The 13,732-nt window shown below is 38.3% G+C and overlaps 1 protein-coding gene across 5 annotated transcripts in view; it reads left to right on the forward strand.

Annotated features, from left to right (window-relative positions):
* Cfdp1 (craniofacial development protein 1) overlaps positions 1 to 13,732 on the forward strand; it is a 106,555-nt gene that overhangs the window by 38,091 nt on the left and 54,732 nt on the right. For 2 of the 5 annotated variants that reach the window (XM_074055644.1, XM_074055645.1), the window contains exon 6: positions 2,788 to 2,866. The exons of the other annotated variants lie outside the window; for them this stretch is intronic. In XM_074055644.1, coding sequence (XP_073911745.1) covers positions 2,788 to 2,866 — 79 coding nt within the window. The remainder of the gene's footprint in view (positions 1 to 2,787; positions 2,867 to 13,732) is intronic. 5 annotated transcript variants of the gene reach the window in all.

Here is a 13,732-nt window from a genome sequence, read left to right on the forward strand (position 1 = left end):
TGGTCTTGACAACAAGGTTGTTTGGGTTCCATAGCTTATGTTCAGCAAGTAAATAAACCCAGAAACAGACTGTAAAGTCTATTATATGATTGGAATGGCATTTTATTTCAGTTTTAACCATGCCAATAATTCAAGCATAGACATGAGGGAAGTTCCTTACTCATTCTGCAAGAACTATTTTGCAATTCTTGCTATTTCCTTTATTTCAGGTTGATTTGTCTTCTTGTAGAAGTGTTATTTCCCAGCAGTACATTTCACAATGCACATCCTTGTTGGAGTGTGCAAAAGCCCTGCCATGTACCTGGAAGCCTTGTTTCCTATTCAGGAAGCACGTGGCATTCATTCCCTCAGCCTTTCCTGCATTTAACTTTGGGTCACTGTATGGATAACAGGAAAGCTCTTCAGTTGTTTCCTCCGGTTTAGCATAGGTGCCAGGTTAAAATGTACTTAAGGAACTTTATGTGTAATGTCACCCATTACTAAAGGTGTTCAGGCCATAACTGGTTAATACTAGCAAAGTTGCTGGGTATGGGGACATTACATTCTGCCACCTGACACAATACCCTGTTTATTGTTAAGGTGATTAGAGTGGATACTGTTTATTGCTTTGGGGGATTTTCTTACAGCTTCTATGGTTCCCTGCTTGGGGAGGTGGTGGCATAAATTGTTGATCTTTCTTAGTGTTTTCCTTGAATTTCAGTGAAGGACATACTCAGTAGCTTCATGTCTTTTCTCCTTTGGAGCTAAATTGACTAGATTGTTCTTGGACATGAAAAGTCTTTTCTGTATCTTCTTGCATCCTTAGCTTCTTTTCTTCTTTGCCACCATTTTTCTTTTCTGGTTACCACAGCCAATAACCTTGTTATATGGACATTCATTGAAAATCTTTGAGAATGAATGAGTTATAAATAAAGCAAGACTTGAGAGACAGGGATATAATCTTAATTGTGGTTAGTATTCCTGCATCTCATTTGTAAGTGACAGACTGTAGCAAGCTAAATTGAAGAGTTCTTTGTGTACTCACAGCAGTATGCTCATAGCACAGTGATAGAGAACATGTTAGTGATGACCCTCCATACTCCAAGCTTCATTATTTTCGCCATCTTCATCTCTAAGTCTGTTCATCATGTATCCAACAGTGTCCAGCAAATACAGCTTTTTGGTTCCCATAGCATTTAATTTTCACCACAGGAGATAGGTTAGTTATCACTGGGACCCTTAAATTGTTCCCTTCAGTGAGTTTGTTAATTGTATACATCCATACAGTCACATTCAGAATAAAAGAAATAAAGTACAGTTTGATGCTATCACCCCAGAAAATTCCCTCCTGCCACTTTCTTTTTCTTTTCTTTTCTCTTTTTTTTTTTTTTTTGCACAGTGATAAGGATCAAATCCAGAGCCCTGTGCATGCTAGGCAAGTGATCTACCACTGAGCTCCATCCCCAGCCCTCGTGTCACTTTCCAGTTGGTTCTTCCTGCAGTCTCTATCCTTGACAACTGATTTATAATATGCCAGATTAGTTTTGCTTATTCTGGAGCTTCATGTAAATCAAATCATACATTTAGTTTTTTGTGCCTGGTTTGTTTCATTCAGCATCATAGTTTCGCGATTCATCTTCCCATTGATGGGTTAGGGGTTGTTTCCAAATCTTTTTTGAAGACATACATTTTTATTTTTCTTTGGTTAATAAGTACTTAGGAATGGAGTTGCTAGCCATAGGGTAAATGTATGTTTAACGTTATAACGAACTACCAAAGAGGTCAACAAGATTGTTACCATTTTATTTTTCTGCCACTGGTCCATGACAGGAGTTACACATGGCCCATATTCTTGCCAACGTTTGGTGTTGCCATATTTTAGCAAGTGTGAGATGGTATCTCATGTAATTTTAGTTTGTATGGCTCTGAAAGCTAATAATGATCACATCTTTTCATGTCTTTATTTGACCATTTATACATCATTTGTAAGTCTCCCTTCCAATCTTACATATTTTTGTTGAATTATTGTTACTGATTTGTAGTGGTTCTTTATATATATATATATGTATATTTGTGTGTGTGTGTGATGAGTATTCTTGTCAGATGTAAATGCAATGAATTTTTGCCAGTCTGTGTCTTTCTTATTTTTTGTGGTGTTTTGAATTGATTTTTGAATCAATTTTCTTTTTCTTTTTTTTTTTTTGGCAATATTCGGGTTTGAACTCAAGGCCTTGCATTTGCCAGGGAGGTGCTCTATCACTTGAGCCACACCTCCTGCCCTGTGGTGGTTTTACATGAGCAAAATTTTAAAATTTTGATGGAGTTCATTTCAATCCTTGTTTTTTCTGTTATGGTTACAGTGTTTTGAATGTTCTGAGAAACGTGTTTACCCTGAAGTTGACATTTTTCCTTTGTGTGTTTTTTTTTTTAAACAATTTTATTGATCTGGCTTTTGTATTTAGGTTTTTGATCCATCTTTAATTAATTTTTATATGTGGGCACAGTTTAGTTTTTTTCTTTTAAGTATTATAAAATACCTACCTCCCTATTAAAAAAATGTAAACAACACATATAAAAGACAAAATGGAAGTTCCCATACATGTGGCTTGGGAAATGTGCCTTCTTTTCACTTAGCACAGATAACTGAATAAACTTAGACCTTGCAAGAACTTTTATTTTTTATTTACTATTTTGTTTGGTTTTTGATTTTTGAGACAGGGTCTCACTACAAAGCTCAGGCTAGCTTGGAACTCCATATGTAGTCCAGGTTGACCTCAAACTCATGATCCTCCTGCTTCCGCCTCCCAGGTGCTGGGATTACAGGCGTGCCTCTCCACTTGGAAACAAGAAGGAAAGTGGACAGATGGGAGCAGCTGCTCCAACAGAGGTGTGTCAAGTAAATCATCCAATTTTATCTCCAGGCCTGAGCTGTTTAAATTCCTGGACTGAGAATTAAGTCTATGATCTGAGCCCATGCCTGGTGACTCCCTTAAAACAACAAGGTCATTAGTTTTTTCTTTCTCTTAGAGTTTGTAAAGTTGATTTTCCTTTTTAGTTTGCAGTTTGCCTTCAGAACATTAGGACTAAAATATTCCTTGCTGAGGCTTTTATTTTCCTCCCCCCAACACATATGTTTCGGGGTTTTTTTAGGATTCAAACAGACATTTGAAGGCAGGGGTGGGGGGCGGTTTACTGACCTATGGTTTGAACTCAGGGCCTCACGCTTGCTAGGCAGGCTCTCTGTCACTTGAACCACTCCACCAGCCCTATATTTTCTTTTAAATGTGAGTGACAGGGTTGCCAGGAGAAAACGTTAATACTCTCTTCTCAAAAGATTGTAGCCTTGTTTTTCTTTCCATGAAACAAAACATGGTAGGGAAAATTGAATGGACTCTGCTAGCATTTGAGAAAATAGACTGACTTTCAAATCTAAATCGTAAATTGAGACACAATTAGAGTTCCTTGTTTAGATTTTCTTTGCTTCTTCATGAAGATATTTGATGCGCAGACCTTGATCTGCTTTTGCTTTTAATTTCTGGTTCTGGTTTGAGTCTGGAGCTATTTTTGCAGGTTTCCCTAGAGAACTAGAAAGTTCCATGGATCTGGGTCTTTTGGCAGCACCTTGACATTTAGCTGAGGCTGGCCAGGAGCCTTTTAAAACATAATGTGCTACTGTGGCTCAGTGCTGAGCTGTTCATGAGCAGACAGGAGCCGTGCACAGCCTCATTTGTTACCACCGACTGTGCTGATTTTCTCATTAGTTGGGGATTCTTAGTGATTTGTCACACTCTTCACTTAAAGCCCTTCTTAGAGCTATTATTTTTGGCCTCTTCTATTTTACATCAGAGGAGGAGAATGCTCTTGTGAATATTGCTATCTCCTTTGGGAGTAAGTAGAATATAATTATATATGTTTTAGACTCAGATAGACTTGTCGGGTTCCAGTTTTTGTTTTGCTTAATTCTTTGAACTGTAAAATAGAAATCATAATTCCTACTTCGCAGAGCTGTTTTGAGAATGAAATGAGATAGAACATCTTAATAAATTTAGTTGTTTTCCCCATTTTCCTCTTCTTAAATAATATGGTTGCCTTCCTTAGTTCATATTAGAAAAAGAGAATTATAGAAATGATCATGGAGCCAGGCACTGGTGGCTCACACCTGTAATCCTACCTATCAGAAGGCAGAGATCAGGAGGATTGCAGTTCAAAGCCAGCTCAGGCAAAGAGTTCCGAGAGACCCTGTCTTGAAAAACCCTTCACAAAAATAGGGCTGGTGGAGTGGCTTAAGGTATAGGCCCTGAGTTCAAGCCCCAGTACCAAAAAATATAAAAAGAAAGAAATTATCAGGGAGGGGCTCTTGCTGGTCCAGACCATAGTTGGAAGGTAGCTATAGGAAGATCAGAATTTGAGGCCAGCCCTGGCAAAGTTAGCAAAACTGTGTTTCAAAAACAAAATGACTGAAGACGTAGCTCAATTGAGGCCCCAGGTTCAATCCCCAATACCACAAAAAAAGGATGGGGGGAGTAGCAGACGTAACAACTTTAAAAGTATTGAAAATCCACATTTTCTTCCTATTGAGTGAAACCTTGAGTTGGGGAACACTCTGTGAATGAACTGTCTCTTACTTATTTTTTCTCTGCTCCTGCTAATGTATAAGAAAACACCTGAAGTTCTTCCTGGAACAATTAAGCTATAGTAATGTTTTTATGTATTGAAATCTATAAACCAAAAGAAAGCCTGAATTAGCAGAATAAGAATTTCTAAACTACTGAGAAAGTTTAATTACAGGACTTCAAAGAAAGAGCTAGTAGGGTGTTTTGTTTTTGTTTTTGTTTTTGTTTTTTTTTTGCTTGTGCTGGGTTTTAAACTCAGGGCCTCACACTAATGAAATAGGTGCTCTACTACTTCCCACTTCACCAGCCCCTAGTTTGTTTATTGCACAGTGCTGGGGATCAAGCCCAGGGCTTCCTGCATGCTAGTTAAATGTTTAGCTACTTTCCCAGCCCCAAGGAGACACTGTTTTAAAAACAAAAGATTGGGGCTGGGCACAGTGGGGTATGTCTGTAGTCCCAGCTACCAAGGAAGCTGAAGGAGCTCAGGAGTTCAAGACCAGCCTTGACGCAACATAGCAAGACTCTGTCTCAGAAAAGGCTTGAGTTCACTGTTCTTTTTTAATGATGTCCACAGTTTCATTTATTCAAGGTGTTACCTAATCTTAGGAGTAGAGTGCTTGTCTACCATGCACAAGGCCCGGGTTCAATCTACTACCCCCCCCCACACCAAATACATGTATAATCTAGCATTTGATCATTTTACAGAAAGAGAAAGATCATTGATTATGAAGCTATTCATTACTGTATGTACATTACTTTACATGCTTTAATCTGTAGCATGTGGTAGGAGGCATTTAGCAGTGACCTAAGATACTTGTGGTTGTGCTAACCTGGGCAGGGATGCAGCTGGCATCTAGGAGCCTGGAGTTTGAGGCACTGCTACACATCCTACAGCACGAAGGGCAGGTCCCACAACAAGGAATGTCCCATTCTGAATGTCACGTGGTTACGGTTGACTAGGAAGCTTGTAGCATTCCATACTTCTCTTTTTGTGATTCTGGGATTAGCCTTTTTCTGTATTTGGCAAAATATGTGCTTATATAGAACAGATTTGATGAATAAACAGAGTAAGGTATGTCCTGTCTTTAATTTTGTAGTTGGCAGGTCTTTCTACAGAGGAATTGATTTGTACAAAAGAATCTTAATTTTAATAACATCTATGAACTATTTGTTGTGAATCTTAATATAAATGAAGTATTCATATAATCTTTATACTAAGGGGGCATGTAATGAAGCAGCAGAAACATAAGATGTATTGTCTTTAAGAATATACAGCTTCACAAAGAGAAAGAATTTTAAGAGAAAGCTCTGACATACACACAAACATACACAAAGAGAGAAGGCGGGGCGGGGGGGGGGCTCACTGATTACAATTAAATTAATTAGACCTGCTGACAGAGACCGTGAATGAACATTGTGTCTGGTTTTATACAGGGCTCGGGTGGGGTCTTCCAGTTCCAGCATCTGCTAGCCATTTGTTCCTACATGGCAACATTATCACATTCTATGGTGTTTAAAGAAATATTGAACATGTGGATTTTATGTGAGTTTGTGTGGTTTTTTTTTTCTCCAGTATTGGGGATTGAACCTACGTTCTTGTTCTTGCTAGGCAAGTGTTCTGCCACAGCCCCCAGTCCCTTTGGGGATTTATTGTTTATGTTCATTTGTTTTTTTAATTTTGCTTTTGAGATAGGTCTCCCTAATTTTGCCCAGGTTAGCCTTGAATTTACAATCCTGTCTCCGCCTCCTGAGTAGCTGGGATTATAGGTCTGTGTTGCTGCACCCAGCTTATTTTTTCTGTTTTTAAAAAACTCTGCGAATCAAACAAAAGCAGGCCAGTTTGCAAATTCTGATCTGGTTCCTTAGCCTGAGCAAGAAAGCAGATTAAGTAGCCTGACCTTAATGCTATTTTTTTCTCCTTCGTAATGCCCTTTGTGGGCTTGCTGGACAGATTTAGAATATTGCTTTTTCATTTTCATCATAAGAAACAAGTATGGGGAGAGCTGGATGTGTCTCCAGTGGTAGAGCATGCTTGCCTAGCATGCTCAGGGACCTGGGTTCAATCCCTAGTATCACACACACACACACAAAAGAGTGAGAGATAGAACTGTGGGCTTGTATGTCTCTAATGACAGTCTCTGTGCACACTATTGCAGAATAAATAGGCTGTCCACAGCAAAGCCATGCATTTGGATGAACCAGAGCACAAGCATGCATCTAGCTAGAATTCTGCACAGCAGTATGTGCTTTATGCTACTTTCATCTTCATCTCCCAAATTTAAAAACATTTTGGCTCACACCTATAATCCTAGCTATTCAGGAGGCAGAGATCAGAAGGATCGAGATTTGAAGCCAGCCCAGGCAAATAGTTCTTGAGACCATATCTCGAAAAAAAAATCCATCACAAATAAAGGGCCAGTGGAGTGGCTTAAGGTGTAGGTCCTGAGTTCAAACCCCAGTACCACCAAAAAAAAAAAAACATATATATGCACAATGAAATCAATCTCATTTTACCTTTAAAGCTATACAGAGGGTAGAAGAACTGTATTTATATATTACTCTTAGATTCCAGACTCACCTTTTTGTTTGCTTGGGCTTGGGTTTTTTGTTTTGTTCCTCTTTTGAGATGCTGAAGATTGAACATAGGACCTCGAACATGCTAAGCAAGTACTCTACCACTGAACTACATCCCCAGTCCCGATCTGCCTAGTTTTAACAGACATAAGTGTCTTAGCCTTTGTAAAACAAGACATATTTGTGCAAGTATCCGAATATTTGATTACATTTTGCCCTCTTGTGTAAATTGTTGACATATGGAAAAATAAAAGTACTGATACCAGTAGTGAAGTGTGTAGATCTCAGACACCTTTTTTTTTTTAATCTTCAAACATAAAGAAGTAAAAGGGGAGATATAATGAATTTCTATACCCATTACCAAACTTTAACAGTTATCAACATTTTGACAAGTTTTATTTATTTATTTAGTAGCACTGGAGTTTTGCCAAGTTTTTTTTTAACTGTATGATCAACTTTATTTATTTATTTATTTTTAAATTTTTATTGTTTTATTATTCATATACGCATACAATGCTTGGGTCATTTCTACCCCCTGCCCCCACCCCCTCCCTTACCACCCACTCGACTCCCTCCCTCTCCCCCCCACCCCCTCTATACCCAGCAGAAACTATTTTGCCCTTATCTCTAATTTTGTTGAAGAGAGAGTATAAGCAATAATACGAAGGAACAAGGGTTTTTGCTGGTTCAGATAAGGATAACTATACAGGGAGTTGACTCACATTGATTTCCTGTGCGTGGGTGTTACCTTCTAGGTTAATTCTTTTTGATCTCACCTTTTCTCTAGTTCCTGATCCCCTTCTCCTATTGGCCTCAGTTGCTTTTAAGGTATCTGCTTTAGTTTCTCTGCGTTAAGGGCAACAAATGCTAGCTAGTTTTTTAGGTGTCTTACCTATCCTCACCCCTCCCTTGTGTGCTCTCGCTTTTATCATGTGCTCAAAGTCCAATCCCATTGTTGTGTTTACCCTTGATCTAATGTCCACATATGAGGGAGAACATACAATTTTTGGTCTTTTGGGCCAGGCTAACCTCACTCAGAATGATGCTCTCCAATTCCATCCATTTACCAGCGAATGGTAACATTTCGTTCTTCTTCATGGCTGCATAAAATTCCATTGTGTATAAATACCGCATTTTCTTGATCCATTCGTCACTAGTGGGGCATCTTGGCTGTTTCCATAACTTTTGCCAAGCTTCTATGCTAAGTCCTTTGTATGTATTACCAAGCTGAATACAAAATCTATGAGGTAGATATTATTACACCTCTTCTATTTTTTATTGTGGAAAATTTCAGAAAATAATAGAGTACCAATAAAGAGGCTGTATATATACGCCACTCAGCGTCAGCATTTAGCAGCACACCCCATCATACATTGCCTGTGATAGTTCCTTCCACCTTGCCACAAAACTCCCACAGAATATTTTGAAGCAAAACTTTAATATGTCATTTTAGCTCTAAATATTTCAACATGTATCTCTAAAAAGTATTTTTAAAAAGCAGTTGCCATTATTACATCTAATCGCCTGACTTCAAGTATTCATCCAGTGTTTGTATTTCCTTAATTGTACCATAAGTGGTTGGTATATTTCATGGCTTCATTTGAAAAAGTAAGTAAACAAGGCCCACATACTACATTTGACTGATAAGTCCGTGGAGTCTCATTTTAGAAAAGAAAAATGACAAAAAGAAAAAACCAAAAAAAAAAAAAAAGCCTCATTTCACTCCCCACCCTGCCCTAGCGTTTTTTTTTTTTTTTTTTTTCTGCTTTTTAAAAACAACTTTCTGTGTGTGTGTGTGGTGCTGGGGCTTGAACTCAAGGCTGACACCTTGAACCACTCGACCAGCCTGTTTTGTAAAGGGTTTTTCGAGATAGGGTCTGATGAACTGTTTGCTGGTGCTGACTTCAAACCTCAATCCTCCTGATCTCTGCCTCCTGAGTAGCTAGGATTACAAGCGTGAGCCACCAGTGCCCAGTTAAAAAAAGCTTTTTAAGGGATAATTTATCATATCATATTTTTTTTCTTTTATTATTCATATGTGCATACAAGGCTTGGTTCATTTCTCCCCCCTGCCCCCACCCCCTCCCTTACCACCCACTCCGCCCCCTCCTGATCCTCCCAACCCCCTCAATACCCAGCAGAAACTATTTTGCCCTTATTTCTAATTTTGTTGTAGAGAGAGTATAAGCAATAACAGGAAGGGACAAGGGTTTTTGCTGGTTGAGATAAGGATAGCTATACAGGGTATTGATTTCCTGTGCGTGGGTGTTACCTTCTAGGTTAATTCTTTTTGATCTCACCTTTTCTCTAGTACCTGTTTCCCTTTTCCTATTGGCCTCAGTTGCATTTAAGGTATCTGCTTTAGTTTCTCTGCGTTAAGGGCAACAAATGCTAGCTAATTTTTTAGGTGTCTTACCTATCCTCACCCCTTCCTTGTGTGCTCTCGCTTTTATCATGGGCTCATAGTCTAATCCCATTGTTGTGTTTGCCCTTGATCTAATGTCCACATATGAGGGAGAACATACAATTTTTGGTCTTTTGGGCCAGGCTAACCTCACTCAGAATGATATTCTCCAATTCCATCCATTTACCAGCGAAGGATAACATTTCATTCTTCATGGCTGCATAAAATTCCATTGTGTATAAATACCACACTTTCTTAATCCATTCGTCAGTGGTGGGGCATCTTGGCTGTTTCCATAACTTGGCTATTGTGAATAGTGCCGCAATAAACATGGGTGTGCAGGTGCTTCTGGAGTAACCTGTGTCACAGTCTTTTGGGTATATCCCCAAGAGTGGTATTGCTGGATCAAATGGTAGATCGATGTCTAGCTTTTTAAGTAGCCTCCAAATTTTTTTCCAGAGTGGTTGTGCTAGTCTACATCCCCACCAACAGTGTAAGAGGGTTCCTTTTTCCCCACATCCTCGCCAACACCTGTTGTTGTTGGTGTTGCTGATGATGGCTATTCTAACAGGGGTGAGGTGGAATCTTAGCGTGGTTTTAATTTGCATTTCCTTTATTGCTAGAGATGGTGAGCATTTTTTCATGTGTTTTTTGGCCATTTGAATTTCTTTTGAGAAAGTTCTGTTTAGTTCACTTGCCCATTTCTTTATTGGTTCATTAGTTTTGGGAGAATTTAGTTTTTTAAGTTCCCTATATATTCTGGTTATCAGTCCTTTGTCTGATGTATAGTTGGCAAATATTTTCTCCCACTCTGTGGGTGTTCTCTTCAGTTTAGAGACCATTTCTTTTGATGAACAGAAGCTTTTTAGCTTTATGAGGTCCCATTTATCTATGCTATCTCTTAGTTGCTGTGCTGCTGGGGTTTCATTGAGAAAGTTCTTACCTATACCTACTAACTCCAGAGTATTTCCTACTCTTTCCTGTATCAACTTTAGAGTTTGGGGTCTGATATTAAGATTCTTGATCCATTTTGAGTTAATCTTGGTATAGGGTGATATACATGGATCTAGTTTCAGTTTTTTTGCAGACTGCTAACCAGTTTTCCCAGCAGTTTTTGTTGAAGAGGCTGCTATTTCTCCATCATATATTTTTAGCTCCTTTGTCAAAGACAAGTTGGTTATAGTTGTGTGGCTTCATATCTGGGTCCTCTGTTCTGTTCCACTGGTCTTCATGTCTGTTTTTGTGCCAGTACCATGCTGTGTTTATTGTTATGCTTTGTAATATAGTTTGAAGTCAGGTATTGTGATACCTCCTGCATCGTTCTTTTGACTGAGTATTGCCTTGGCTATTCGTGGCCTCTTGTGTTTCCATATAAATTTAACAGTAGATTTTTCAATCTCTTTAATGAATGTCATTGGAATTTTGATGGGAATTGCATTAAACATGTAGATTACTTTAGGAAGTATCGACATTTTTACTATGTTGATTCTACCAATCCATGAGCATGGGAGATCTCTCCACTTTCTATAGTCTTCCTCAATCTCTTTCTTCAGAAGTGTATAGTTTTCCTTGTAGAGGTCTTTCACATCTTTTGTTAGGTTTACACCTAGGTATTTTATTTTTTTTTTGAGGCTATTGTAAATGGAATTGTTTTCATACATTCTTTTTCTGTTTGTTCATTGTTAGTGTACAGAAATGCTAATGATTTTTCTATGTTGATTTTATATCCTGCTACCTTGCTATAGCTATTGATGATGTCTAGAAGCTTCTGAGTAGAGTTTTTTTTTGGGTCTTTAAGGTATAGGATCATGTTGTCTGCAAATAGGGATATTTTGACAGTTTCTTTACCTATTTGTATTCCTTTTATTCCTTCTTCTTGCCTAATTGCTCTGGCTAGGAATTCCAGTACTATGTTGAATAGGAGTGGAGATAGTGGGCATCCTTGTCTGGTTCCTGATTTTAGAGGGAATGGTTTTAGTTTTTCTCCATTAAGTATAATGCTGGCTGTAGGTTTGTCATATATAGCTTTTATAATGTTGAGGAACTTTCCTTCTATTCCTAGTTTTCTTAGAGCTTTTATCATGAAATGATGTTGGATCTTATCAAAGGCTTTTTCTGCATCTATTGAGATGATCAAGTGGTTTTTGTCTTTGCTTCTGTTAATGTGGTTTATTACGTTTATTGATTTTCGTATGTTGAACCACCCCTGCATCCCTGGGATGAAGCCTACTTGGTCGTGGTGAATAATCTTTTTGATGTGTTGCTGAATTCGGTTTGCCATTATCTTGTTGAGGATTTTTTGCATCAATGTTCATTAAGGAGATTGGCCTATAGTTCTCCTTTTTGGAGGTTTATCATATCATGTGATCCACCTAAAGAAAGTGTACAGCTTAATCATTTCTAGTAGATTTTTAAGATTTGTATCCTTCCTACATGGTTTAGTTTTTGAACATTTCCAGCACCCACAAATTTCCTTCCTGCCCATTTGCAGTCAGTTTGTGCTCTCATCTTCAGCCCTAGGCAACCACTGATCTGCTGTCTGTCATTTTAGATTGCCTTTTCTAGAAATCTCATATAAATGGAATCATACTAGGTAGTCTTTTTATGTCTGAGTCTGCTGCTATCTTTGAGATTTATCCATGGTGCAGTGCATGTCAACAGCGCATTCCTTTTCACTGCCAAATAGTTTTCCGTGGTGATAAAGTACCGTGCTATAGTTACACACTTGGCAGTTGATGCACATTTGCATTGTTTTCCACTTTTTGGCTATTATGAATTATGCTGCTGTGAACATTGCCATACGAGTCTTTGTGTGGACAGATATTTTCATTTATTTAGAGTTGATAATCCAGGAATGGAATTGCTGGGTATGATGGTAAATTTATCTTTAAAGAAATCACCAATTGTTTTCCAAAGTGACTTCACCATTTTATATTTCCACCAGCAATGTAATATATTGTCTTAGTGTTGTTATTAAAACAGTTTTAACCTTTTCAACTCTCTTGGGTTGTACCAGAAATCTTGGGTCTGTACCAGACTTTGAGAACCACAGGTTTCAGATATATATCTTGAAGGACTCTCAAGCAACTAATAACAGTATTTGTCTCAGGCAAAGTAGAATTTGGTAGCTGAAAGATAGCAGAGAATAGAATGAAGGCTAGTTTTTGAATACCTTTTGAATATTTTGCCTTATACATTACCATTTTTTTTTTAATGAAAATTTTTTCTTTTTCTGAACCCAGGGCCTCACTCTTGCTAGGCAGGTGGTATGTCACTTGAGCTACACCCCTAGATCTGTTTTGCTTTAGTTTTTTGTTTGTTTGTTTTTCAGGTAGGGTCTCACTTTTTTTTGCCTGGAGTCAGCTGGGGCTGGCTAAAACCGTGAGCCTCCTACCTATGGCTTCTCTCTCCTACCGGGAACCACAGGCACACACCACCACACCTGACCTGTTTGTTTAGATAGGGGTCTCGTGAACTTTTGCCTGGGCCAGCCTTAAACTGTGATCCTTCCTATTCACCTCCCAAGTAGGTAGGATTACAGGCATGAGCCACTGCATCTGGCTAAAAAGTGAATTAGTAAATAAGGCACTTAATCTTATTTCTGGCAAAAAAAAAAAAAAAAGATGCTTAAAGTAGTAGATTTTTAAAAATTATTTTATTTTGGACACTATTTAGAACAAAGAAGGACCTCTGGAGACACTTATCCAATCTAGACTAGTTTCCCAATGTCATTAACTCTTATTTATAATTGCATGGTTTTTGTGAATGTTTGTCACCTCTTCTCGCCACAAGAGTATTAGTTCTTTGAGGGCATGAATCAGATCTGCTTGTTCACTATTCTTAATCCAGTGCTTGGTTCACAATAGTTTGTTACATTGGGTGAATGAATGAGGATCTCTTGGGAACTTGCACCAGTTTCACATTTGTTAGTGTTGAGCAGTTCTGGGCAGTTATCAGAAGACCGTGTCTTGCCCAAACACCTTTGCGTGGGTGAAATGCTTCCAGTGTTTGTTCTAGTTCCCTGTAGGTTGTGCACTAGATTCATAGTAAATAGTAAATACGAAATGGTTGTCACAAGAGGGGACCAAAGAGTGGTTTTTTTTGTGCCTAGAGTATCATACATTAATTATTTTTGCTATTTTAAAGAGTTCCTCTTCATTTT

The sequence above is a fragment of the Castor canadensis genome, chromosome 15 (assembly GCF_047511655.1).
Source record: "Castor canadensis chromosome 15, mCasCan1.hap1v2, whole genome shotgun sequence".
NCBI classification, from domain to species: domain Eukaryota; kingdom Metazoa; phylum Chordata; class Mammalia; order Rodentia; family Castoridae; genus Castor; species Castor canadensis.